The sequence below is a fragment of the Falco punctatus genome (genome assembly GCF_963210335.1).
Source record: "Falco punctatus genome assembly, chromosome: 10".
Taxonomy (NCBI): domain Eukaryota; kingdom Metazoa; phylum Chordata; class Aves; order Falconiformes; family Falconidae; genus Falco; species Falco punctatus.
The window spans coordinates 22,220,475-22,247,816 of NC_137590.1; the positions used below are offsets into that span (position 1 = coordinate 22,220,475).

The window sequence follows — 27,342 nt, forward strand, 5'->3', positions numbered from 1 at the left end:
GGGGCTCATTTCTGCTCATTACTTTGTAAATTCATGGTAATACATGGCCCTGACCTGAACAGTTTGTAAATAGATTGCACAGATGGGGGGAAAGCATACAAAAACTTAGGGGGATGCTGCAATAAAACCTGACATCAAGAGGCTTAGAGATGCTATAGAGATGTATTGATGTAGATGGAATATTGTCTCTTTCAACAGACCTAATTATGAATGTACAGTGGTGAAAGCAGCGTATGCGGTTAATTAAATTGCTTTTACTGTTGCCTCTTCCAGCTATAAGCCATGACAACTTTTCCCCAGGAGCGTCTTTCCTAACAGGACTATGGTCTATGTTATCTGATAAAGTCAAAGCAGCGAAATTATTTATATTCCTAAATATTTTTTTATTTACATATTCTTAGCATCTGTTACTTCTTGGGATGCACATATGCATTGCTGCATTTGTACTTGGCTTGTGTTCTGTTGTGCTTCTCTTTCTAGACAAGGCTGGCTAAGGTCTCCTTGCTGCAACTCATTAAATTTCAGTGTCATAGAGTGTGAAGTGAAATTTTTTTAAGTGCAGTGACATTTTTTAGAATATGCACATTATTTGATATTACATAGATCATTTGACATTTAGCAAATGTGTGAAATTACTGGGAGGTGTGCCTGGCTTAAGAATTCTAGTCTTAAGTGCAGTGACTTTCTGAAGACAACTGCAGAAACAGTGTCTTTGTGGCAGTGAACGCAACCTAGTTGACCTTGAAGATCATTTTTGCTGTAACTCCTTTCTCTTTATCAGCTCACATTACTTAAAGTTATTTCTGTAACAAACCTTGTTACAGCTATGTTTTTCTTCTCTTCATACCTGTCTCCTTTTTGTAGTTAATTTAAGTTCCCCTTTCCCATCCTTTTACCCATTCTGTCTGGTTTTATCTTACATATAATTATCACTTTAATCTGGGATTCTCTACCTGTTATTTCTCGTGCTAGAGAAGGTTCTGAGAGAAACTCTTCATGTAATTTCCTTTTCCTTTGTAATCCCAGTTTTAATTTCTGTGGGATCTCAGTTATTCATGGATGACATAAGCCTATCAGGGCAGAATGTGTTTCCTGGTACCTACATAGGAATGTTTCTGAACATATGGGATTTAAAAAAAAAAAAAATGAAAAAAACAAAACAACATATTATTTCTGATCCTTCTCCTTTGTTGTTCCCCAGATCTTTTTTCCTCAAGAAAAGATTAAACACTTATACATTGTTTGAAGGCTTCAGCCTTTATATCCTATGTTACGCAATATTCATCAACCTTGTGTATGAATACTTACAATAAGAAATGTATATGCGGCACTGGGAGATAAAACGAAGAAAAACCACTTGTGACTAAATGTATTCATAGAATCATTTAGGTAGGAAAAGAGCTTTAAGATCTTTGAGTGCTACTGTAAACCTAACACTAAGTCCATCACTAAACAATGCCTCTAAGCATCTCATCTACATGGTTTTTTTTGAACACTTCCAGGGATGGTGACCCCCCTGGGCAGCCTGTCCCAGTGCCTGGCCACCCTCCCAGTGAAGACATTTTCCCTGACCCCCAACCTGAACCTGTCCTGGTGCCACCTGAGGCCGTTCTCTCTTGTCCTGTCGCTGTTCCGTGGGAGCAGAGACCGACCCCCCCTGCCCACAGCCCCCGCCAGGCAGCTGTCGGGAGCCATCAGGTCCGCCCTGACCCCCAGCCCCTTCCCCAGCTTTGTTCTCCCTCTCTGGACATGCTCCAGCCCCTCCGCGTCCCCCTGGCACGAGGGGCCCAGAGCTGAGCCCAGGGCTCGAGGGGCGGCCGCCCCAGTGCCCAGCGCAGGGGGACGGGCACTGGCCCTGCTGGCCACACGCTTCTCATGGTAAATATTGGAAAATAAATAGAAAATAGTATGATTTGAGTCTTGCAGTAATCTGACCAGCGTACCCGTGGTGGCATTTGCTTTCAGTATTTTAATAGGCTGTGAAAGAAAGATTTGGTCGTGTAATGTGCATTGAAAATGTTTTCTTGTTAGGAAAGCATCTTTCATACGGGGCAGTGGGGTTTTTCCCTTCATAAAGGAAAATGATTCCCATAGATTTCTAGTTCGAGTAAAACAGTGAGGCTGACAAAAAATCTCTTATGAGATGCTTTATGGCTTTTGGGGATATGCCTGAAGTCATTATAAAGCGCTGATTGTATTTGGATTTGCTCTGTGAAAGAGGCTGAGCTTACAGATATCTGAACCTGTTGGGTGTTTAACAGGAAAAGGCTCCTTTAGCCATGGCAAAATAGTTTTGTCCAGCATCGTGAACTAGCTGATTTTCTCAGCTCTTTGATGCCAGGTTATTTGTTGTAAAAATAGATCTAGTTTCTCAGCCATAAAAAAGATTTAATGTTTTGACCTCCATTCTAATGATAACAGAATCAAGCCGTCACGGGCCAAAAGATGTGGCTCGCAACTAATCCTTCCTCCTTTGCCATTCCCTCTGCAGCCTGTGCTACATGTGCGATGTTTACAAATTCTCTGGGATGAAATGGGAGAGGTTTAATCTAGGTCCAGAGATCTGGAAAGTGAGGCAATAGAAATTACACCTAATTAATACTTCTGAGTTACCACTGAATTTCAGCTTGATACCTCACTATGATAGACAGCTTGGTCTATAGGTGTTATGGATGATTTGGTTTCAATTTGATGTGTGAGTGGGGGATAGACTCTTACTCCTCTTATATTCTGAAAAGCTGGTTTTCCTCCTCCAAGCCTCTGACAAAGAGACTTGAAGCGGATGTACGATGAAGGAAAACAAAACGGCGTCAGTGTGTTGCATGTGCTTTAACTGCTTAGCAAGCAGTGAAATTACAGAAACTGGAGAAAGAAGCCAGATGATATTTTATTGCCAGAACAACTGGGGTTTCTCAGACAAAAGGGTATTGTGCTGTAGACTCCCTACAGAGTACAAGGATTCAGTTAGCAGCCCTTTTAATAGTTTGAAAATGTCTTTATTTTGAAAACTGAAATTGAGATGGAAAGCAGTACCTTGTTCTTGTTAACAGTCCAAATGTAAGTCTTTTACTTAGGTTGTTTGTTGAAATATTCCTGCTAAGTTTCATAAAAAATTACATACAGAATATCATTCTCATTTGGTTGTCTCAAGCATTTACTAAATATATAATATAAATCTATATAATATATATTATATAAATAAATTTTTTACAAAAAGTATTTTAAAGGGGCTACAGAATATTTTCAGTAACAGTGCATTAAGTTAAAACCCAGATCTGTATGCAAGCAAATTCCATTAGCAATAAACCAGCATATTGCCAGTGTTCTGTGTTCTTGATATTGCCTTGCAGTGGAAATAAAACCTTGATTTGTTTTTCTGTGGTGCTAAAAGGGACTAGCACAGTAAAACTGAGGTAGAATTCACATGACTAAGCCCCTGTAAAATTCTTGATTATCTTTAGCTCCCCAGCCTCCATAATTGGGTAGCTGTTTGTAAATTTACAAACTGAAAAATTTTAATTTGTTTACCTAGAGAGCTTTGTTAAAAGTAGGAAAACAACACAGGCACAATTAATCTGTCTGAATGTTGTGATCTTACACTGAAATACTTCAATATTGTGCGTCCCAATTGGATAATTTGGTTCCTAATTGAGATTTTAGTGTATGTTCTGTCTGTCTACAGCTGCAACATGGTGTCTATAGAACGCTGTCGCTTGTTTACTTAGAAGTGGTACATCCAAAAATGGTGCTTGCTTTTAAAATGTAGGAATTGTTAAAACTTGAACTTTGGGTCACACTAAATCGTTCATGTCTTATGCTGTATCATTGGAAATAGGTGATTTAAAATTATCCTGCTGACTTTTTGGAAGCGTTTCTAAGTTTGTATTTCAGGCACTAAATTGAGAGAATCTCTTCCCATGGCTGTTATTTATCATTGGAATATAATAGAAGTTCTATATCTAGACAGGAAAACTTGCATTTCTTGTGGCGTTCTGTGCCCTGCCCCCCAAGTCTTGCGACTGCAAGGGGATGTGGCTCATACAGCAACAAAACCCCAGCTTTCTTAGAATTTTGTCACAACTGCTAAGAAAGATTGGGACAAGGCTATACGGTTTAGCATCTCTACTACAGAAAGTAGTGAATTAAGACTAATTCTAGGTGAGAGAGTTTGGCTGCTGCAGCTAAATGTTTTGGAGGACCACATGTCTGACCTTCACCATTCCCGGTAGCGGAACTGTTTCTGGTACTTGAGCTATCTTGGGAATTTTGGTCACTTGCTGTGTGTACACGTTATCTCAGGCAGCCATATGGTGCTCTTGCCTCGCTCGTTGGCTGTGCAGACTTCTTCGCGGTAGCTGGTTCATAGTTTGTCTTGGGGAGTTGAAACATGCTAATTTGGTACAAAAACTCTTCATAGAATATACTTGGAGCACGAAAGGAAAAGACAGAACCTTAGCGTAGTTTCAGAGGAGGGTGAACAGTGGTCTAACGGCAGCTGTTTGCCATTCCTTTCTTACTTAATAAAAGCAGCCAGCTGGTGGAAGAAGGGTGTCACAGATCAGATGGGCAATGCAGACAGGCAGTGATTACTGCTGGGTACAGAAACTGCTCGTTGGACCTCGTTGGGCTGGGGATTCAGTAAGAGAAGTGGCCAAATGGGAAGGTGGCAGTCCATGTACAGCTGCAGGTGCCTGCAGTTTAAGGTGATGAATGGGAGGATTAAGGTTAAATTACTAAGTTTCAGGGAAATGCTCTTAGTCCCACCACAAATTATTTGTCTTTGATTTTTCCTTTTCATTTTCAGAAGGTAGATGGTGTATGGAAACTACTCACTAACCAACTCTTCTGGAGTAATGCTTTAGAAAAGACTCGCTGGGTTTAGTTGCACGCTAGCCCTCAGTGGTGCGTAAGGGAGTGGGTCCAGCTCATCTAAAGCAGAGTGGAAAACGAGAGAATGTTTCAGTTGTCAGCCACAAACGAGGACAACCTTACAGTGAAGAGTGGTGTCAAAGCTTACTGTTGTGTAACTGAACGCATGCATGACTACCACCTAGAAGTTTGTGGCTCTCAGTCTAGGGGATTTGTAAAGGTATTCCTCACCAGCAGTTCAGTGGTTAAGGTGCCTTCAGCCCAAATCCGCTGTGGTTTTCTAGCAGCTCCCTTTGAAACAACTTTTGTGAGATCATTTGTAAGGTTTTAACATTTTTATGGGGTTCTGGATACAGAATGCTTTGAGTACCATGTTCTTGCTTGTCTCACTGTTAGCTTTGTAAGTGGAAGAAAAGAAGGAAACCTGGAAGACCTTGATTGCTGGCTACCTTCATTAACTCTTTCAATCTCCTCTATAATCAAAGAGGGAGGGGACACAGAGTTGTACTGAAAGGCAGGGTAGTTCTTCACATCACAAACTCATTGCCACGCATCATTTTGAGCTTTAAGTAGATGCTATGAGTATGTATGCAGGAGACTGCGTGGAATCTTTGGGTTCAGTCAAATCCTTTTAGGTGAATCAGGTTATAGACTGAGAATATTGGATTTGTTGGGCCTCAGCACTTGTAGCAATAGAGCTTTTGCACTGAGAGGCACCTTAGCTCACAGATGGCAGGCTGGAGGTATGGGTGATTGTACTGCACAAACGCAACTGAAAAACTGCTTATAGTTCCACTGATGGTAAAAGTTAGAATGAAAATTAACTACAAAGCACCTATACAGCGTGTACTGTAGAGCATGTAATCAGACATGTATTATTTGGCAGTGGGTCAGTATGGACATAGGGATGCATTTTTTCCAGTGGCTAGCAAGCTTGTGCAGCACTTCTGCTGAATTGGTTTGTTTTTTCTTGGGGGCACAAATTCCAGGACTCCCCAAGGGATAATAAAAATGCAGGAAGGGGTTTGTAATGGATTATGTTTTGTCCTAATCAAACTGCAATGGCACTGTGCAGTTTACTCGGATTCAGCTGAGCGTGATAAGAGCAAGGTGATGCAGCTGAGTCCCAGAAGTGGCTTCCTCCAGACAGCTCACAGGACAGCAGAATGGTGAAAAAACATCAGTCTTCTTCCATCTACATGACATTGATTAATTGTTCAGAACTGCCTTTCTGTTACTTGGTTGCACTGCTGTTTGCTTTGGCCCTCAGAAAAGACTGTTTAGAAAGGCAAATTTAATGTGATTACTGCGTAAGAAATAGCTGAGCAAAATGGAATGTTTTGTTTCATTAACTGCCTTTGCAAACAGAATCTGAGGGTTCCGTTGTATGAAGTCAGCTGTAATTTATGAAATAAGATATTTTTTTTACTTCATTTATTGGTTTGTATTTAATCTTCTAAATGGTAAGATTGAAGTATGGATTAAGTGAAATTGTGGAATTTTAGTTCTCAGAGGCTCTTTAGGCTTATTGAATGTTTTAAAAAACATTGTCATAGGATGTTAAAATAGATCAAATAATTCATTTTGTAGCAGTTCTGAAAATCTGAATGTACAAACTAGACTACATTTCCTAGTAGGAGAGAAGCTATAGCACCCTTTCATCTTCACTTTGGCCTTCTACCTGGCAAACCCGTCTCTGGGTTCACAGATTATTTAATTTTTGCATTTCTTTGCAAAACATGTTGTTTTATGTGAGTCATTTGTGACCTAATAATAAAGCTGCATCAGAATTGAAGTGGAATCTCCAATGAACTGTTAAATAATGAAAAAAAATACAAAATTATCAAAGAATACATATATTTTTTGATGTTTTGTACAGTATTGGTACCACAGTCATTCTTTTTGAAAAGTTTTCTTTAATGTTTATACTGCAGCCTTTGACAAAATGTCCTGCATTTATTATTTAGAATGTGGGTCTTCTATCAATTTACTGTTTGTGGATGCCACTGAGATTTGTCTCAAATGCAGAATTGTAAAACTCTTACTGAATTTGAAACCAGCTTAGTTTGAAGATACTAATTGTTTTCATTTTTGCAATATTGAAAACTTCAGCTTAAATTACAGGTCTTACTAAGGACTGGAGATAGAGATGAGTGTTTTCTAGTAACCGCAAGCAGCAATCTTCACAAAAGCGTAGTGAAATAAAGACACATCTGCCCAGTAAGCTCGTTAAAACCAAGACTAATAAGTCTGTATAGGTATTATTTCCTTGCAATATGAGGCAACATCGGTATTTGTGGATTATTTTTTCTTCAGATATTAGAATATTCACTGAGCGTGTAGTTTCATAAAGATAAAAAGAATGCAGTGTGTATGTTGATCATCAAGCCAGAGCCAGGCTATGGGAACAGAATTTGTCATTCCAGAGTTTTTGCAATGACATAGAAGTTGCATAAGAATTTGTGCTGTAACTGACCTTTTGAGTATTAGACTGAAGGCCACCAAAGAAGATAGCCTGATTCTTGTGTGGTCCCCCAACTGGTCATAGAAAACAAAGATCCTCCAACTTCAAAATCAGCCTTTTGCTGGGGAACGTCATTTCAGACACCTCACTTGAAAATGTTAATGCTATTAGCCTAAAGGTGGGATTTTTTCTAATATAAATTTGGTATTATTTAAAAACCTCACACATTGTCAGATGTAAAAAGTAAAAATCTGTTCTGCCTGTCTGTGGTCCAGGCTGTTGAAATTCACTTGTCTGTAAAGAAACAAAATATAAAATACTAACCTGAAAGTATTTGGGTTCAGCTTCTAGTTGTATCCTGAGCTCTTTATGTGACAAGTCTGAAATTATGCCTGTGCTAATCTGAGTTTGATGCAATCTCTGCTGCACGGTGTACTAGAAGTATTTCAGGTAGTTCAAAACGCGTACAAATTTAGTCATTTCTATTTAAAGGGTTGTTGCTACATTCTGACTTCAGGCTTTTAGTCTAGAAGCCAAAACTGTGAAGCCATTCTTCATACAGACTTACTGAAATAGCCGTGTATATATTTCAAACACTGAAGTATTGAAAAAGTAATCTTTTCGTACATAATGAACACTGCTACGTGGTCATGTATGTCTGTATGAACAAAGAAATTTCAGTTTGCATATAAGTCTGCAGTTTCCTTCCACGTCTTTTATCTCTGTTTTCCTCTTTCCATGAAACTGAAGATACGAAGCCAAAACCTTCAAGTACTAGATTCATAGCCACACTAATGGTTAACTTCTTTCCAGTATTTAGGGGGGGCAGTGTAGCCCAAATGATTAAGGGAAATCTATGAAACGCTGTCCCGTCTCTTTGCTCTGTAGAGACTTGAGGCTTTTTTTTTTTTTGTTACCCCCCTGCTTTCCCAGCCAGGCACACAAGTCAGGAAGAACCTTGCGGCACAACCCAGGAAATAAGGAATGTGTTGGCTTTTTGTTAGGATGGGGGTGGGGAGAAGCAGGTAAAAGCTAAAAAGAAAACTAAATCCTCTTTAATGTCCTCCTCTAACACCTTCTCAGTGAATTTGGGCTTAATATTCAAAAATGGGAATATTTTTAATGAAAGTAGCTCCTTAAGCATCTAGAAATCAAGAGCCTTGTTGAAAGCTTAGTCTCTCAAACCTGCTTTTTAAATAAAGCTTTCAAATAAGCCAGTAGTAAACCCTGTGACCGGTTGAAATTGGCTGTGGATTTCAGTTTGTGTGACTGTTATGTGATGGACAGAGACTTGTAACTCTCGTCTTAAGTTTATATAGCATGAGCCAGTTCCTGGAGCTCCAAATATCTGTAAATCTAGCTTTCTGCTGTCGTCTTGTAAGGATCTTAGATGTGGGGAAAAAAGAAGTGAGGTACAGCTGTGCCCATAGAGAACATCATCGTCCCATCATTTAGTCCTGTATAAAGATTCAGAAAGTCGCATAGCTGTAAAGGCTTTTCACATATAAGTATCCATTGAGTACGTTTGCATGATGATAAAATGGACTGTTAGATCATGACATTGGACTTACAGGTCCACAAATAATGTCTAGTCTTTGTGTGAAATTAAAACATCTCTTCTTAGCGAACGTATACAAGTTCTGAAGCTGGCACAGCAAGTTTACTTTTTCTCCTCATTTATTTCTAGAATCTTAAAGTGCTTCTAAAAGCTAGAACAGATGTTTGAATTACATAAAGAATAAATGTGGAAGAACTTGATGTGCTGTGGAACTGTAGCTGCTGTTGGGATGGAACCAGGCTTGATCAGTGCAGGCAAAGACAAAATGTTAAAAACAGACTTCAAGGCCTGGAATTCTTCTAGGACAAAAGCTTTTACTTAGGAACACCAAAAGCGAGAGTTGTGCCTCTCTAGATGTCTCTCAGCTCTTTCCTTCTGTGTCAAAAAGTGTTCTCTCTGGTTTTGGCTGAAGCACACGTATATATCAAGTGTTATGGTCAAGAAAGCCTGGTAGTTTGTAAAGGATGTACAAACTTGAAATGCCATGGAGGTTTCTGTGTTAAGGTTTCTTGCCAGATAAAAACATCACCTAAAAAATTGCAGCTTAAATGAAATGCTTAAATGAAAATTAAATGACATGGCATATGCAGTAGGAAGTGGAATAGGTTTTTGTGGTTATTTGGTTTTACTCAAAGTCGATAGCAGTGATGCATTTAAGTGAGGGAGCTTGGCAAAGGAATAACGCAATACTAAATTTTTTGGACTAGCAATTTTCCTTTTTCCATACTCTTTTATTTCTGCTAATAATTTGCTTCAAGGATGGAAATCTATGTTCAAGAACTCAAATATACTGTATATAATCTGATTAGAAAATAGTTTATATTTTCTAAGCTTGGGAGTGAGGGCGAAATAGTACAATGGCACTTAGTCCCTCTCCAGCGAAGACGTGTGTGTGCCTGGAGATGCTAGGTACGGATGTGGAGAGCCAACTCAACCTGATAGAAGAAGAGGGCAACGTGTCCAAGGAATACAGTGTTTTTCCCCAATCACAATGAAAATAAGTGGCATGTTAGCTGTTTGAGTGGGTCACCTGAGAAGTAAGATGTCACACAACTCGGCACCTCGCCAGCTTTAATTGCAATTAGTTTGACATTTATTTGTTGTCAAGACTGCTGGAAACAGCTTCTCATGCAACACAGCGGTATGTAATACACCTTTGCTGTTACTGTGCATAATTCAATATTGCCAGCTTAGTGATTTCCTTTTTATTTTTGCAGGAGAGGCCCTGAGAGGAAAGATAACAGTCCGCAAAAACAGGAAGGATCCACGGTCACTTTTTATAACCCTTTCAGTGAAGGACGCACAGCAGACGTACAGCCTTCAGTGAAAATTCTGTGCATATAACTTCTGGAAATGTTAAATTTAAATGTTAGATTGAACTGTTGGTAACTGTTCCTAAATATCCAGAAACGGTGAACTCTTGGATTTGTGTATGTATACACACACAGAAGAATATGTTAAGTTTGCCTAGATTTGAGATAGTACTGTTTGGATGTTTTTGCTGCACTGGGGTATGGAGACTCACGACAAAATTGGATTCTGTTGTTTCGTGTGATGTGGGGAAGGTAATAAAGATGGTTTGGGATTATGTGAGACTACTAGGTGATGATAATCAAAATCTTGTTGGGAAGAATAATAGATATGATTTTTCAGTATTGTTTTATTCTCCAACTGGCAAAATCTTTGTACAGGGTTTTTTGGTTTTTTTAGGAAAGAAGATGCTAAATCATGTGCCAGTGTACCTCAACAGTAGCTGGAAGACCCCAGTGGGAATAAGTTTGGAATCCCAACTGCAGGATTGCAGCAGCAAAGACTTTATTTTTATTACACACTTCTATAATAAAAAAGTTGTATCACACTTCAGTTAGATTTATCTAAATAAAAGGAGTGCCATATATAACACAGCTGACTCTTTCCTTGTTTCCTGTGTAATTGGAAATGCTTCTATCTGTCTGCTGAGGGCTCATTTATTTGTGGCTACAGTTTTTTCTGTACGAGGCTGTTGGAGCGTAGGTGGATGGAAGTGTGTATTTTAGCAGCTTTAGGGAAAATAATATGAGCAAGTAGTGGCAGTTGCTGAAAGGGTGGATTTGGTTTGTTGCTTACAGAGACAGACTGTGAGCAATCAGGGATTGATGTGTGATTTGTGATGTTTAAACACTTTAAACTGCAGTAGAGTAGGAACTAAGCGTAACACCGTGCAGTTTTTTCTTGCATTGTACACACGTATTTGTGTTGAAAGTGGTTTCAAAAATTGTTTCAAGAAGCAAAGATGGCAGTGTGTGTTAGCGATTTGGGACCTGCTGTTAAAATGGTGTTAGGACCCTTTTTTAAGGAGGAAGATGAGAAGGAAATTCTTTCACTTGGGATGGACTCAACAAAATTTAGGTACTTGTATAATGGGGTGAAGTACTTTCTCTTTTGCCTGTAGCTAAGAAGTGTATTACCCGTGGTCACATCAGCTGGGCAGAAGCTTGTATTCCAATAGCTGAAATTGTCCTGCAACACAGCACCTGACTTTACAGTTAGGATTTACTATTAAAACTTAATAGCAAATGAGACAATTGCACGCAAAAAAACCCCAAAGGTGCAAGACTGATTTCACAGTAGTATATGACCAGTATGAACGCTCTACAGTGATATCAGTGATGTGCAAGTCTTGGTGATCTGCTACCATTTCTCTAGCTTGGTGATGTATATTACTTTAGAGAATAAACCTATAGTCTTTGATCATTAAAATGCTTGAGCCTGATTATCTGAAACTCAGACTGTTCAACTGTATAAAAATTGACATTGCAGATGAAATGTCAGCATTTGGCATTGGCCTGATTAATGGAGTTCGTGACAGTTATCAGTATTAGACGGTAAATAAGCAGGCTGGGGGATGGACTGCTAATTTTGTCCTTTGCCAAAAGGAATTGTAGAAATATAGCATATTGACAGACTAAGCAAAATTCTCGTATAATGTTCTTGGTACTATGGAAACCAGAAGTTGGAAGAATATGAATCAATTCTTGAGTCATATTCACAGTATTTTGTTTGTCTGATATGTAGTTAACTGTGGGAGCTTCATATGTTTCTAGAGTGACTAGTACTTTCAGATATTAATATCGGACTGGATGATTTTTTTGAGGCCCTTTCCAACTTTATATTTTTCAATACTTGCACACATTTTGTTAGTATAAACATTGACGTGCAAGGCAAGAAAGGGAGAAAAAGAATGCAAAGGGTGAGCAGTGCAGAGGCCTATACAGAGTTTACATAGCCTTCAGTAACAGCTGAAAATGAAAAAAAAAAAAAAGTTGAAAATGTGTAAAAGAAAAAGGTAAATACTAGCTATTACTTAAAAAAAAAGGCAGCAAAAACCCCCCAAAAAACAACAACTGCAAAAAGAAGAGAGAGTTTGGTATCATTCAACCAGAAGGAGAATGTCCTGAAGAGACTTGAATAAATAGAAATCCTGAGGAGGGTCATTTGATAAAGGTGTTGGAGTTTCAAAGAACTTTACAGGAGTGGGATTTGATCTGGTAGCCAGTGGCACACAGCATGCTATGGCAATAACCCCTCGATGGTAAGTGGCTTTTTCCAACCTAGCAGGTGGATAACACAGGATTAATCTTGACAGCACAATCAGTTACTTAAGTTTCCTAATTGTAATTCTGAGAATTAAATATTGCAGGAAACATGACCAATACATATACTTTAAAAGGTATTCTAACAATTGAATCAGGGGCAGAAAAGTGAAAAGTATGTACAGATGCAGCTCTTCATATAGTTGGCAAGCCCAGCTGGTGGCTGCCTGCTGTCCTGCTTACACCGCTCATTCTCCCCCTGGTATTTCTTGCCGGACACGATGCGCAGAGCAGTTTGTTGTTGGCTCCTTGTCAGAGCACGTGTTTGAACTTCTTGTGTGCCCTGACAGGATTCCCTTGTTTCTGACAACCGGAGCTCCATGCTAGCTAAAGGCTGTCGCTCATCTGTCCCCAGTCCTAGACTGCTCGTCTTCTCCCTGCTCCTTTCTTTCTAAATGTTGAACGTGTAGATTATCCTTGAGAAATGCAAAAAAACTACGTACAAGTTAAAGCTTCACTGCAGCAGTCGTGGTGCCCGGGTGCTTGATGTGCAGGCATGGCAGAAACGGGGTGCAGGTGCAATGTGCCCGCTATAGACAAAGAGTTGTTATGGGCCTTAAAATGTATTAATTGTTGTTGTTAATAGAGAGCTGCTAAAGCATGCTAAAAATATCTGATTTGGTCTAAGATGCATATCTAGGAGGATATCAAGAAAACAATAGCTGAGACTGGTAATTTCAGGTCAATGGTCAGATGCACGAAGTAATATGAAATTATATTATGGTACATTGCTTAATGTGTGTGATTTCACATCCTTAAAGAAAAAAGACTTTTCTTGAGCACCAGCAATATTTAGGACCCTTAATTCCCTTTATAAATTCCTTTTGTAAAACTTGCATACAGTAAAGGGGAAACAAATACATGGTGGTTACAGCATCCCTGTTTCTAAGAGAATAAAAGTTTGTCTACCCCAAGTTATAGGTGGTAACTATACATTTAATGGGAGAGATTCTTTGTTTGTAAAACCAAGGAACCTGCATGGTAGATACTAGCAGTGTTATGAGAGTGTGTACACATGTATGTCTCCAGTATTTATACTCAGAGGTGCACCCGTATGTGTTCGTATACACACCCATACTGGAGGCACACTGAAATTTTCCAGCTTGCACCATGCATTTGCAAAATGCCATATAGTCATGATACCATTTAGAAATGCATATTGTATTCACTGAATGTATTGTAGTTCAACTCAGTTTTTCTATAAAAATACACTTGTAGATTAATGACTGGGATTGTGATCCTATTATCTTTAATATCCCATAATTACTTCTACACTATTGAATGGGAAATCACTTAAAGGACTGCTTTGGCTATAAATCATTTTTTTTTTCTGGGCAAATATGGTTTTTGTTATGAGCTTAAGAATGAACTCCTGGAGTTCTGAACCAGCATTGAATGTATGGTAGTTTTTAATATTTAATCAGATAATTATCCTTTCTTGCAAGGAATACTCTCAACTACCAATTATCAATCTTTATTCATGCTTAAGTAATTTATATTATATTTAGCCAAAGGTCAGAGGTGTTAAGATTGATGAGTGATTCATAAAAGTTTTTTTTAATATTCAGATAAAACTGAAGGCTGGCCTGCGTGCTCCTGCCTGCAGATCTGTGCCTGAAGCCTGTGTACGTGAGGATAAATAAACCCACCTGAACAGCGCAGTTGCTCACAGCTCCGCTTCTTATTTAGATGCTAAACTACGGGGGGTTTCCCCTTTCTATGATCTGTTGCTTAGTTAATCTTCTTTGTCTTCTGCAGTGCTTTTAAGCATTTCGCTAGCTAAGCTGTGAAACGATCTTTCTAGTTCTACCCATCAGAGAGCAGCTGAGCAAGACAGACAACCTCGGAAGCCCCTAGTCCTTCGTTACTGAATATCTCTGCAGTGTGCATCATGCTGGGGGCTTTAATGGGATTTTTCTGTGTGCACCTTAGTTTGACCTTATAAATTCTGTCCTATGGGCCGTGCTGTAATGAGAAAGATCCACTTCTGTGATCCAGATAAAAGCAAAGCATCAACTTCAAACAGATAAAGCTTTACAGAGGATTTGGAAAGCTGCTTTGGGAGATAGAGCTGCTAACTGAAAACGGTGGGCTGCTAGGAAGTTTTTAAGACTGGGTTTTCTTTTTTCTTTTTTTTTTTTTTTTTTCTTTCAAGGATGTTTCTCTGCTATCAGTGCCTGAGGTTACCTGTAGTAATGACCGAACATTTTCTGTCCCTGGTTTAAATTATTTGAAGAAAAAAAAATGCAGAACCTGTTTAGCAAGGTTAGCAGAATGTCACAACCTAGCTGTGACAGGCTTTCTGGAAGAAGTGCCCGCACCCTTCCTGGAAGGTGAGTTGGAAGATGGAGAATTGAAACTAAAAGTTGGTATAAAGACTAAAGTGATGATGGTTTTGTTTTTAGAAACCGGGTTTGGGGGTATGGTTTGCTACTGCTTTTACAACACTGACTTGACTGCATAGCAGCAGCAATTAAGAGTTTCCAAAGGCAACCAAAAATAAAAACATGGACATATCTCTTAATATACAGATTTTGAAAGAAATTCCAAAGGGCTATATTCTGTTTATACAGGCTTTGGCAGACGTTAATGCTGCCTGCGAATCTGTGACATCCAGTTAAAAGGCAAATAGCCTATTAAATAAGAAACAAGGGAAAACATAGAAAAAAGTTCGTGCTAGGACCACTGCAGGTAAGTTTGTAGAAGGGTTTACTGATGAAGTAGGTTTAACAAGCAGTCAGTTGGATTCACCTTCATGTAGTTGGACTGGAACCTGAAGATGTTCAGTTATTCAGGTTTAGTAAAAGAAGTTTAAAACTACAGTTTGCTGAATTTTTGACCTTCTATAAAATTCATAGGTAGATAACTAACTTCACAGTTAAAAGCAGTATTAGTCATGGTATTGTTGAGTGGCAAAGACAAGAAGAGGCAGGGAGAAACCTTACTGTTAGTGAGGTACTGTGCACGCAGAAATTGTTTTGTTGATAGGGTCTTCCAAAAGCTTGTGCTTTCTCAGTACGTGGATCTCTAAGTAACAGTCTGTGCCTGATGTCTGCCAACTGGGTCTGAAAATTTACCTGCTTTGCTGATTCTCATATATCAAAACAGAAACAAACTTCGTTTATATCCCTTGGTGAATAGTAAGAGTGTTACTGGGTTTCTTCACTTTCCTAATGCCTCCAGGTTCCAGCACTCTCTGACTCCTCTGTTACAAATGAAAGAGACTCGCCCCATGAAAAAACTGTACTGTGGAACAATCAACTTAAAGATTTATAACGTTTCTATTCCTGTTCCTGTAACAATTAGCCAAAGTAAAATAAAAGACACTTAATGATAGCAATTACAAATTAAAGAGGAATAAAGCTTACTCAACATGTTAATTCTATTTTCCACTTGGGTACTACTCAAAACATCAGTGGAAACAGAGTGAGAGCAAATATGTCCCATGGAAAACTAACCAAAGTTAGCCTTTCACAAGTGAGAGCTACAACCCAAATAGAATTGTTCTCCTCGGATTCGATTGGCAGATGCTAAAATAATCCTGCTTTACATGGTGGTTGAGAAGCTTTTCAATTTTATTTTTTTCCCTTTCGAAGAGAGCTAGGCAAAGCTGTAGTTGCCCATTTTCTCATGTGGGGTTTTTTTTTCTTGCCACCTAGCTAGCATAATAGTGACATGCAGTGAGTTATGAGGATGTGGGCGATTCATGAACTTACACGATAGCCACGTTTGGGAAACTTCTGCTGGCCTCTTGGACATAATGCCATGTTACCAGAATAGAACCCGTGCTATATGTGCCTCTCTTGAGATCACCACACCTGGCTTAAAAGGTTTTCCACTTAAGCAGGTGATATTCACAGTATATATTTAATGACCTAGATCTTAAAAAAAAAAAAAAAAAAAAAAAAAAAAAGTTAAATGGACTCAGTTCATCCAGTATTATCCAAATAAATTAATACACGTTGCTTAGCTCTTTAGTACCATTGCTCTCCAGTACCGCTGTTTGCAGTAGTTTTTGTTAAAAAGTCTTGCTAAGGATTGCCACCTTTTACTGCCTTCTATCTCCCGGAGGCTGCAGTCTGCCTGGAAGAAAGAAGGAGCTCTAGGGTGGCAGGAGAGAGAGGTGAGCTGATGGGAGACATGCTGGAGAGCTGCAGGTCCTGGGTGACACGTACCACAGAGAGAGCTCCCTGGAAGGAGTGTTGATCCAGTTTGGGTAATGATGGTTTAGATAATTAAGCCTGAAATACAAGTAGGATTCAGTAAGTAGAATTGAACTTTGATTAAACCTTCTGATGGGTTATGCAAAGAGAAGAGCACTGAGGAGAGGGAATTTCTTAATAATATTGACTTCTGTCACAATGCTGGACGTTCTTGAACCAAAAGTCTACTCAACTGGAAAATTGGATGTGAAGAGGACTTCTCTGCAACTCGGACGTAGCTGCGCGATGCTGCTTGCTCATGAATTAATACACTGAGAAGATAAAGCCGTAGGAAATTTGGATCTTTTGCCTGGTGATATGTGCATTGCTCTTCGTTTGGGAAGTGTTGTGTGTTTAGAGCAGTCGCAGCTGTCATATCTAAGTAGACCCCAAAACAGATTTAGCTTGGAGAATAACAGATACTGTGTAGTGTCCCTAGAGGTAGAAATAGTTCTCTTGCAGTTGGTGTGTGTGTCATTTGACCACAGTTAAGGTACCAGATGATAATGAGCACAGACTGTGCAACCTAGCTGGAGATGTGTGGCCCCAATCTTTTTTTACTTGTCACCTCGAACAGAGCAACGTCTATTGCAAATGACAGCAAAGAGCAGCAGGGAATGCGCTGCCATCTGAGGGAAACTGAGGCAGGGTGGTTTTGTGGAAATAGGCGCGTGCCAAGGGAGGTTCATCGGGAAGAGATGATTTGGAGGTAAAACTCTTCAACTATCAAACAATTCAGTTCTGATCAAAATTTTCTGAAGTGATTAATGATTTTAATTTTTTTTTCTATTGCTCTGCTGAAACTGATTTTTTTGTACAAGTTTGCCTTTCTGAAAACCCTAAACGAAGATACCTTTCTATTGTCTTAAGTGACAGTTTAAGATTCTTTTCTCTAAAACAGGCTTAGTGAATATTATTTCTTCATAATAACTTGATAAATGTTTTAATATCTAAAAGATGTCACTTTTTCTCTTGTTTCTATACTTAAAAAAAAAAAAAACTCACACAGGCAGATACCATGTGCTGGAAGGGCGGTAGTAAAGTCTCGATTTTTCATGGCTTTCAGATTTCCTTTTAATCCATTATTTTGGTCAACTTCTAAATTAAAACCTAGGTGCAGCATCTGGCTAAGGAATATACCATGGAGTTAGGGTTGTGGTTCTGCCCATTCCTTAATGGAATTTTACGTTTTTCACACACAGCTGTTTTTTTGAATCAGATGTTTCATGCCTGACTTAGTCATCCATGTGACAGTTAATTACTTTTGGAGTAATTGAGACATTATTGAAGGAAAGTGGGTTAGAGCTGTCAGCAGGAAAACCTTAGCAGTCGACACCGTAAGATAGTTTTGCAGTCAGCTTTTGTAGCTGCCATGTGAAATTCTCGCTTCAGTCCTGGAATAAGCAAGCAATGGCTGAGCTTCTCTTTCTCTGTGCACCTGGATTTATTCCTAGTAGAAATTGTCACTGGGAAAAGGCATTCAGTAAACTTACAGGAGAGTTTAACGGGTTTTTGATTAAAATACTACTCTTTCATATGCCTGCCAGAACAGGGGTGTTTTTCCTGAGTTCTGCCACTGCTCCTTTGGGACCACTCTGTGCATGAATGTTTTTGATAGCCTCATGTTTGTACATCTCATAATAGCATGGCGAGCGAAATGGAAGCCATTCCCATTAGTCATCGTGCCTGGCTATAGTGTATTACCAGCACGGTACACCCTGGTTTTGGTAGGTCGTTGCTAGTCTACCTGCTTTTCAGCAAACTGTTGTTGCCAGCTATATTTTTAAAACATTGAAGCGTACTTATTCTTTGTAAAAGGGCATGTACATCTTTTCAAATCGCTTTCCCCATTTGACATGTGCAACTTCCATTAATTGGGGGAGGAGGGGAAGCGGTCCAGAGTCAAACTCTCAGATTTGTTTGTTTGACATTTGCTATGCATTAAGCAGTACTTCAGCAGTCTGTTTGGAAAGGTGGTGGTGTGGAGAACCAAAAAAAATGGGGGGCTGGGTAGACCTATCGTGGTTTTTTGGCACAAAATATTTTAAGAACACTGCGTCTTTCCAGGGTGCGTCCCGTCTGCTTGCTCTTCCCCACCTTCCATAAAGAATAAAGTCTTAGTTGGAGTTAGCCAAGTGTAATTTACCTTTTGTCTAGAACTGAAGTGGAATTAAGGAAAGGGATGCGTAAGCCTAGCTCATAACAAGGGCACAGATGGTAGGGAAAGTTAACAACAGGCAAGAAAACACGCATCTGGCACTTGGTGCAGTAATTATCTCAACTTAGAACTCTGTATGGTTGAAGAAGACATTCTCAGATCCTATAATGTTTTCCTGTACTTCACAGGAGCCTCTGCAAGTCTTGGTTTTTTTCCATCTTCACTCCCTGCCAGCCTGTTGCAGCTTACACTGCGAAGCTATTTTTCATGCTCAGTAGCACGGAAACAGAAGGGAGAGTGTGAGCCATCACCTGGGGGGCTTTTACAGGGGGTTACACATGGATCTGGTGGAAGGCCAGCTGTAGATCATGCAGATGACACTTAATCTTTTCATAGTACATCCTCTGGACTGTGGTTTGCACTAGCTCGCTTCTTTCCAATCGTGTGAGATTTGAAAGGGATATAAAAAGCTGGCAGAGGTGTTAATTGTATCGTGGCTCTGCACATGGGTTTCTAGGCTTGATATGTCAGGTGGCAGTCACGCCAGAAGTACTGAGTATCCCTTTCCCTCTCGCCTGGGACTGCCCGAGGGGCAGCTGTGTGGCAGGTCCTCCTGCCAGTTGTAACTAAATCTGAGTCTTGCAGCAGTGCTTAACAATCTTGCTAGGCTAAAAAAAATAAATTTAAAAATACAAATTACGAGACGCTGGGTCAGCTGTTTGAACTCTACTGACTCTTAGCTGAGGTCGCGAGCTGCTGGTAGTTCCCAGGTCATCTCTGCAGAAGAAACTGTTCCGTCTTACAGACCTTTTTGCTACTCCTGCTTGGACTTTACATTCATTTCCAGTCTTTTTGGTTTGACGGGTGTTTTTTCCCCACTGTATCTGACACATGCTCCCAAATTATATTTGTCTCTTTCAAAATTGCATTGATGTATGTGTTTGCATGCTCCTTCACTTTCTTTGGGGTGCCTTTGCTTGTGATCAGTGCTGTGTGATACCTGGGATTTGCCTCTCTGTCTGCTAGAGACCAAGCAGCTGTGGTTTCATCATGTCTGAAGTGAAACCTCTAATAATTGTCAATCCCAGCAGGAAGCTGGAGAAAGGAACATCTGGCCAAATTCTGTTATATTCTCCAGGCTGAAGTCTCCAAATGTCAAAATCAGTTTCATTTGTCTATCTAAATGTTATTACTCAAAGTTGAGTAAAGATGTGTTGCTTGAAGATGAGCAAATTGGGTAGAAAGAGGCAGGAGCCATCCTCTATATCAAAGATGTCTCTGTCCTCTGTTTTGTAGCAATTCCTGTAAAGTAACAACTGCTGTTCTGAAAAATGTCCTTTGACATAGGAGAGATGAGAATGCCGATGCTGAAGTAATTGGTTTGTCCGAGTGGATATATTGCGTACACCTGTGCAGGCAGGAACCCTCTCCAGTGTTTGACCGTAGAGCTCACCGTACCATGTGTCGTGGGTTTGCGTGGCAGGGGTTTGGTAGCAGGGGGGTTGCAGGGGTGGCTTCTGTGAGAAGGTGCCAGAAGCTGCCCCCATGTCTGAAAAAGCCGATGCCAGCCGGCTCAGAGACGGACCCACCACTGGCCAAGGCCGAGCCCATCAGCGAAAGTGGTAGCACCTATGGGATAGCGTGTTAAGTAGGGGAAAAACAAATCTAAAAGATCTGTGCCAGTGAGAGAGAGGAGGGGACCGTGTGAGAGCAACTCCCCCGCCGCCCCCAGGCCGGTGCAGCAGGAGCAGGAGGGCTCCAGGCGCCCAGCAGAGGTTCCCCGCAGCCCATGGGAAGCCCCCGGCGGGGCAGGCTGTGCCCCCAGCCCACGGAGGGTATCGGGGGGGCAGAGCCCCACCTGCAGCCCGGGGAGGGCCCCACGCCGGGGCAGGGGGTGCCCGACGGGGGCTGTGACCCCCCGGGCAGCCCAGGCTGGGGCAGGGTCGCTGGCAGGACGCGTGACCCGGGGGGGCCCACGCCGGAGCAGGCTGGGCCTGAAGGACGGCACCCACCGGGGGGGACCCACGCCGGGGCAGGGGGTGAGGGGCTGCGGCCGGGGGAAGGGCTCACGCTGGAGGAGTGTGTAGAGGATTGTCTCCCGTGGGAGGGACCCCGGGCTGGAGCGGGGGCAGGGCGTGAGGAGGAAGGAGCAACCATACCAATCAAACATGACAATTATGCTTTAAATGTGTGAGATTTGAGTTATATTTTTCTATATTTAAATAATAAGCGAGCTGGCAGCTGCAATGCTAACTGATTTGCTTATAGATCTGCTAAGTTCAAACTGAAAATATACACCTTAGCTTTCTGCATTATTGCACATATTTTAAAAGGGCAAATACCTACAAGAATTAAATTAGAGGGGGACCTTGTTAATATGATTGAGATAGTTACATTCTAGAGCTTTGACATAAGATCGATTTTTAAAATTTCTAAGGAAGACAGGCATCTAACTTAACTGAAAACCACTGAGCACCGTTTAAATACTAACCACATTTGAAAATCTTCAAATGCTTTAGAAGTTGTATTTTATTTTATGTTTGTAGGTAGAGATGTGTAAGTGTCTTGGGATGTGATATTTCAGGCAGAGATGGAACAATTGCAGTGAGTGTGGATCAACAAATGTGAGCAGAGACCCAGAAAAGCTGAATGGAAGCAGTAAATAGACTGAGGCTATTTATCTCAAGGTAGCAAAGAGTAAGGGAGATGGAGCTTTTAAATATGCCTTGGAAAAAGAAACAACCCACATACATGGCCCAAAGGGGAAAGGAACCATTTGCCTTCCACACCTGTGATGTGTAGAGCAAATTAAAGCATATTATTAAGGGCTGAATTGGCTGCTGGAATATATTTTGGGTTTTTTTTCTACAACTCTGAGTATTCTGATTTTGTTGATTCAGATTGCTTCCTAATAACATCCAGCTGGTTTTGGACGTCAAATTAATCTCTGGTGTCAGTGTGGCATGCTACAGTGAAGGGACAATGCCAATAAAACCACATCAGCTGATGTTCTGTGCAAAGGACAAGCAATGAATGAATTGCTGGATTGTGAAGTAGACACTTAATGCAAAATTGCTAAAAATGCTGAAGTTTTGAGGAAAGTTTTCTAGCAGTACAATGCAATTTGGAAAGCATAGTTTAGGTTAACCATGGCACAGTGGCATCAAGGCAAAGATTTATTGTAGTGTCATATTTACAGAGATACGAAAACACGTAATCATCAGGAATGGTTCATGGATGGGGTTTTGTACCAATTTTTCTTTCTCTTAAGGCTTGACAGAAAGTGTTTTTTGGAGGAGTGGAGAGGGTTTAATGCCTCAAACCTGCAAAACCTCATCCTGGCTGGCAGCATAACAGTCCTTCATACTCCTGCATTTGCCTAAAATTAAGATGGCTAATACTTTTAAAGGTACTTACATAAATGCATATCCCTGCACAAGGGGCTATGAAACTGCTTGAAGTCCTTGCAGTCAGACCTGAGAAGAGCATATTGCTGAACAGGAGGAGAGAGAATGGAGGTTACTGCCCATGTTCATCCAAACTCTCAGTTGAAGTGATGTGCCTGAGGGCACTTGGGAGGCTGGTGGCAGAGCTGAGCTCCAGGCTCACCTCATCCTTGGTAGGTTCCTCGCTTCTCTACTTGCTTCCACTGCCTGTCTGTGCTGGGCCTGTTTGCTTCTGGAGCTGCAGAACAGAAATTATGGTATTTAGCTGCATTTTGTTAAGTTCTTTGCTATGTGATGAGAAAACATCCTCTGAGTGTCCTAGATAAACGTGGCTTTATTGGGAAAGGGTGAAGACAGATTAAATGAGAAAGGTACTCTGGAGAAACTGGCTATTGAAATACCTCTGGTGATCTTCTTTGGCATCTCTTACTGACTCACCGACAAGTGTAGGAGTGAGCTGGGAAGCTTGATAACAAAATGGTCTTTCTTGATACTGAGGCCTGGCTTCAGTTTGCCACCACCTTAGACAGTGGATCACATTGGATTTTCATATGACCAAGACATTAAATGTATTTGAAGCTTGGTGTTGAAGCTACCCAGAATTTCAGACGGTGAACCACAGAGGTGAAAGTGGTCATTTAAACAATTAAGCTTGTACCTTAGGAGAGCAGTGGCATCCTAATTACTTGGAGAGGTATGCTCCATTTATGCTGATTTCAGTATGTAAACTGGTAGAAGCTTACTTGCTTTCTCTTAACTGTTTGTAAGCAATTTAATGCCTCTGTTTTAAACCCAGTGCCCCAAATGGAATGCACAGATTCTCTTGGGGAATGAATAGTACTTGTAACTTTTTTTTTTTTTATTGTAGATGTTGTTGGAGCTGTCTCTTCAGAATTAAAGTTGAAGGTATCCTACAACACAAGTCTAGTTCAGCACGACCAGAAAAACTCACCGCAGGATTATAGGGCAGAGGTCTGGGCTTAGTGAAGTGCAGGCGTTACGGGATTATGTAGCTTTGACTAACAGCTGAGGAGGCTTTGAATAACAGCCACATGTGTACAAGCTGTAAGCCAGATTCTCTGCTGTGATGCCAGCCCCTTTGAGCCATCTGAGGGTGTAATGGAGCTGAAAAGTGGCTGTGTAATAGATCCCTATCTTCTGTTCCCCAGCCACGGGGTAGTTCCCAGCTGCCACAGTGTTGGCATACCCAGCTCTCTTGTACCCAAGGCTTAGACCCCAGAATAGGGACTCTTGCTGGACTTACACTGGGAGTCTGCTAGGAAGGATGATAGTAGGTGACACGTTTCCACCAGTACATTTCCCACAGAGCTGTTGAAGTACACTGGGGTAAGTTTGCTTCAGGAAGGGGGGTCGTTACTAATGTCCTCCCAATGGGTGTCCCAGTGAAAGAAGCTGTAGCTGAAAATTTGCCTCTAGTGTTTATTCTACAGGCAAAATGAAGTTAGATTTAACCCGTGACCTTACAAGTTCACTGCCTCTGTGAATGTCCTACAAACCACTCACCGATTTAGACTTACATCCCAACAGTGGGTTGATTTATCAGCCCTGAGCAGATGGGTTTCCTCATCTGGCACTCTGCAGGATGAAGTGCGAGATTTTGTCGTGCTGACAGAGGGATCACAGTTTTGTTATCTCTGTATGGCAATCACCGTACCCGATTCACTGTTTATTGGGGGATTTTCCCTTTCACAGTGAAAAAGGGATGAAAAAAGAATGCAGAGCACTCTGGCTTAAACAAGCCGAGAACTTCCTATGAGAGACCACAGAAAAAGTTTAAGGCTTTTTTTTTCCCCAATCAGAAATCCAAATTACTGTTGTGACTTGCCTTGTGAAATACTGAAGTAGTTAGATGGGTAGGTTTGTTAAGTTTTGGTTTTTTTCTCACAATGGGACCATGTAGTCAATGTTGCTGACTCCTGGGAAAGCTCCCATAGCTTCACCGAGGTGCCTGCTGTGACTTTTCATTCTTACTGAGTTTGACTCGATCACCACAAGTGAATAAAGCAGTGAGTGAAAGGTGTTAAAATGGACTGGTTATCTGCTAGAATCTGGTGTATTTTCTGTGTGATCCTCATGGTGTCCTCCTAGGGCATCTGCCTAGAAAATGAACTTTCATTTTGGATAGTTGTGATACTTCCTTTCCAAATTTCTGATCAGGAGTTCAAGCCTTAGTGTGGTATGTTCACATGGTAACTAATATACCACAGTTTGGAGAATTACTTTTTTCAGATTAAGTTGCTGAGAGTGTTAATCTTCATTGATATATTGAAATTTAGCTGAATTGATGCTTCATGGCTGAACAATGAGTGTGTGTGCTCCAAAACTTCCCCACTTGCCAAGCAAAACCACCTTGCAGGTGGTTTAGGCACCTTTCTGCAGGTGACCATCCCCTGTAATGTGCTGTTGGTTCCATGTCCCGCCACGAGCAGTTCCTTGTCCCTGTCTCACTGACCTGCTCCATCTGGGATGGGGGCTGCTGCCAGGCTCCTCTCCCAGCCAGGATCTGCTTCTGTTCCAGCTTCTCTGTCCCATGGTTGCCACAGCCACTGTCCATCACCCCTCTTAGACTTGTGCCAAGACTGAGACAAAGCGATGGGGTTGATGACATAGAGAAGCACTTGGATTGCTCTCCAAAGTGCTCCTCCACATGTTGCTTCTGCAGCTCTCCCTGTGCAGAGCCAGCATGGATTTAAGGAGGTTTGTGTGTCTATTCTCTAATAGTCTAGTCTAGAATGCTAACTCTACTTATGTATCTGTGTAGTTAGAAGAAACTGCTACTGCTAATCCAGTTTTGAGCACCGCTAGTTCAAGAAGATGTATTTTTTATCTTGTTTGCAGTATAAGGACAGGTACATTCTTACCTGAATAGGGAGAAATGCTGGGTTCAGTGACTGGGCTAGGCTGAGGCTGGAGCTTACTGTGGCACTAGAAAAAATAATCCTTGACTTAATTGCACACTGTTAAATCATGCAAATAAATTTAGAGCTCTAAATAGTGTTTGCATATCATTTTTCATTTGATACATGGGGGAAGGGGCTGTGTTTAAGGCCTGTCCTATTGCAAAGTGGAGGTTCAAACCTGTGGTGATTATGCCCTGTGGTTAAGGCAAATGTCTGAACAAATGAAGAAACGTGTATGTACGGGTTAAATAGCTGTTAGGAGCATAAATGCCTGACCAGTGGTGCAGAAACTTCCTCCAGATGCTTCTGGTTTTCCCCCCACCTGATCCCCCTTTCTTTTAATTCTCTGTTATTTACAGTGGTCTCCACTGAAGGAGTTAAATCTCTCGGGGAGCTGACTGTTTTTGCCAATGAGGATACCAGACTTAGGCAATTAGCTGAAAATCCAAGGGCCATCCAGTGAGTTCTGTGGGTTAAGGCAGTTGGAAGCCAGCTCATCGGGAAATACAGTAGAGCTAAAGTATAGCAGGATGGGCCTGAGGCGTTTCGCAGGAGAAAGATAACAGGTAATTATCACTTGAAAGATTTTACAGTCTCTTCGTTATCTCGACATAATTAACTGAAAGAGGTGAAATACTGCAGCCTGATAAGGTGAACCTTTGTCTTAAGAAAGGGTCCGTGCTCTCTGCACAGGGAAACTGCTCAGCTGAATTAAGGCTGTACAAGTTCCTGTGTATAGGTAGAATGACAAGGGAAGTACAAGGAATTGAAGGTGAAGCATCACTTTGCAAGATTTGGCTTATCGATACCTGCTTTTGCCGGGTTTGATTTCTATCTCAGCTGAGTGAGTACAATATTCTCCTTGGCTTTGCATTACGTATCGCTATAGTTAAATCATTATAATGGCTTAAAACCATTGTTGGGTGTAAGAAAAGCCGTAGTTGGGGGGGGGGGGGTATGCATATATTAATATTTCCCTGTTACCCAAAACGGGAATTTCTCTGCGAGATTCCAAAGCCCTGAGTGGGGGCTGGTTTATTCACCAGGGAGCAGCTGGAGATTGGCTTTGCAGCCCTGCATCCTCCGGGGGGGACACGACTGGACACCCGACCACCCCCCGGGCTGCCCACCCCAGCGGCTGGCTTGGCTGAGGTCAGTGCCACCTACCACAAACCGAAGGATCAGATGAAACCCCCGTTTGACTGCAAGTCAGATACACGAAATGCTGCATACGGATGGGATCAGTGCGTTTCCCAGCTCACCTCTGACACCTCTCTAAGGTGACCGCCTTTAACAAAAAGGCTGTTCAATAGCAATCTTAACCGGGCACTTAAAGGCATTCCCGGGTTCTTTACATTCTTCCTTATCCTTACTATTGTATCTGCCTTTTAGCTTTAAGGAGAAAAGAGTGTAAATGGCCGTCTGCTGTGGAGAGCCCCCCACCCCAGCGGTTTTCCCTGGATTTGCCGGAAAGCTCCGAGCCAAACCCAAAATCCAGGTGAGACCGAGCCGGGGAGGGAAGGAGGGAACCTCCGCTCGGAGCATGGGCTGGAGCCCTGCGAGTCGCTTGACACAAACTGATTGTCCCTCTTCTACGTGGGGACCCCCGGCCAAGCTGTGACTTCAGTGTGGCACTGGCGAGGGCTGCGGCTGGGGGTCCTGGGAGCAAACGGGGAGGGCGGGGGGCTGCAGTTCCTCGCTGCGATGCCTCCGTCAGTTTTAGGCCAACTTTCCAGTGGGAAGGAAGGAGAAGGAGAGAGATGTAAGATCAATAGCCGCAGTGCTTAACCCAGGCGTTAAAGCAGGCGGGCGGGGGATGTGACCGCAGGGACGGGAGCTGCGTGGGTGTCGCTTGCTCCTGTCGTGACTCGTTTTTTTCCACTGAGGCACGGCACGAATGCGGTGTAAGAGCAGGAAAGTACGTGTTACAAAGGGAGGGGGGCCAGGGGGCTCCCGGCGGTGCCAGCTCCCCCGCCTTCCCTTGTGCATTTGCTTATCTGCAGAGAGGGGGTAGGGGGAGAGGAGGGATGGCGAGCAAGGGAAGCAAAATAAATCAATTGCTATTTTTCATCTTTGACAAAGTAATTAAGAC

The 27,342-nt window shown here is 41.6% G+C and overlaps 1 protein-coding gene and 1 long non-coding RNA gene across 2 annotated transcripts in view; one reads left to right on the forward strand and one right to left on the reverse strand.

Moving 5' to 3' along the window:
• The window catches only part of PRMT3 (protein arginine methyltransferase 3), a 63,881-nt gene extending 53,086 nt beyond the window's left edge, over window positions 1–10,795 (forward strand). Inside the window, exon 16 of the mRNA XM_080405221.1 lies at window positions 10,109–10,795. Within this exon, the coding sequence (XP_080261347.1) occupies window positions 10,109–10,218 (110 nt within the window). The 3' untranslated portion in view covers window positions 10,219–10,795. The remainder of the gene's footprint in view (window positions 1–10,108) is intronic.
• The window catches only part of LOC308070739, a 173,010-nt gene continuing 146,797 nt past the window's right edge, over window positions 1,130–27,342 (reverse strand). The window contains exon 2 of the long non-coding RNA XR_013930835.1: window positions 1,130–1,567. This is a non-coding gene — a long non-coding RNA (uncharacterized lncRNA). The remainder of the gene's footprint in view (window positions 1,568–27,342) is intronic.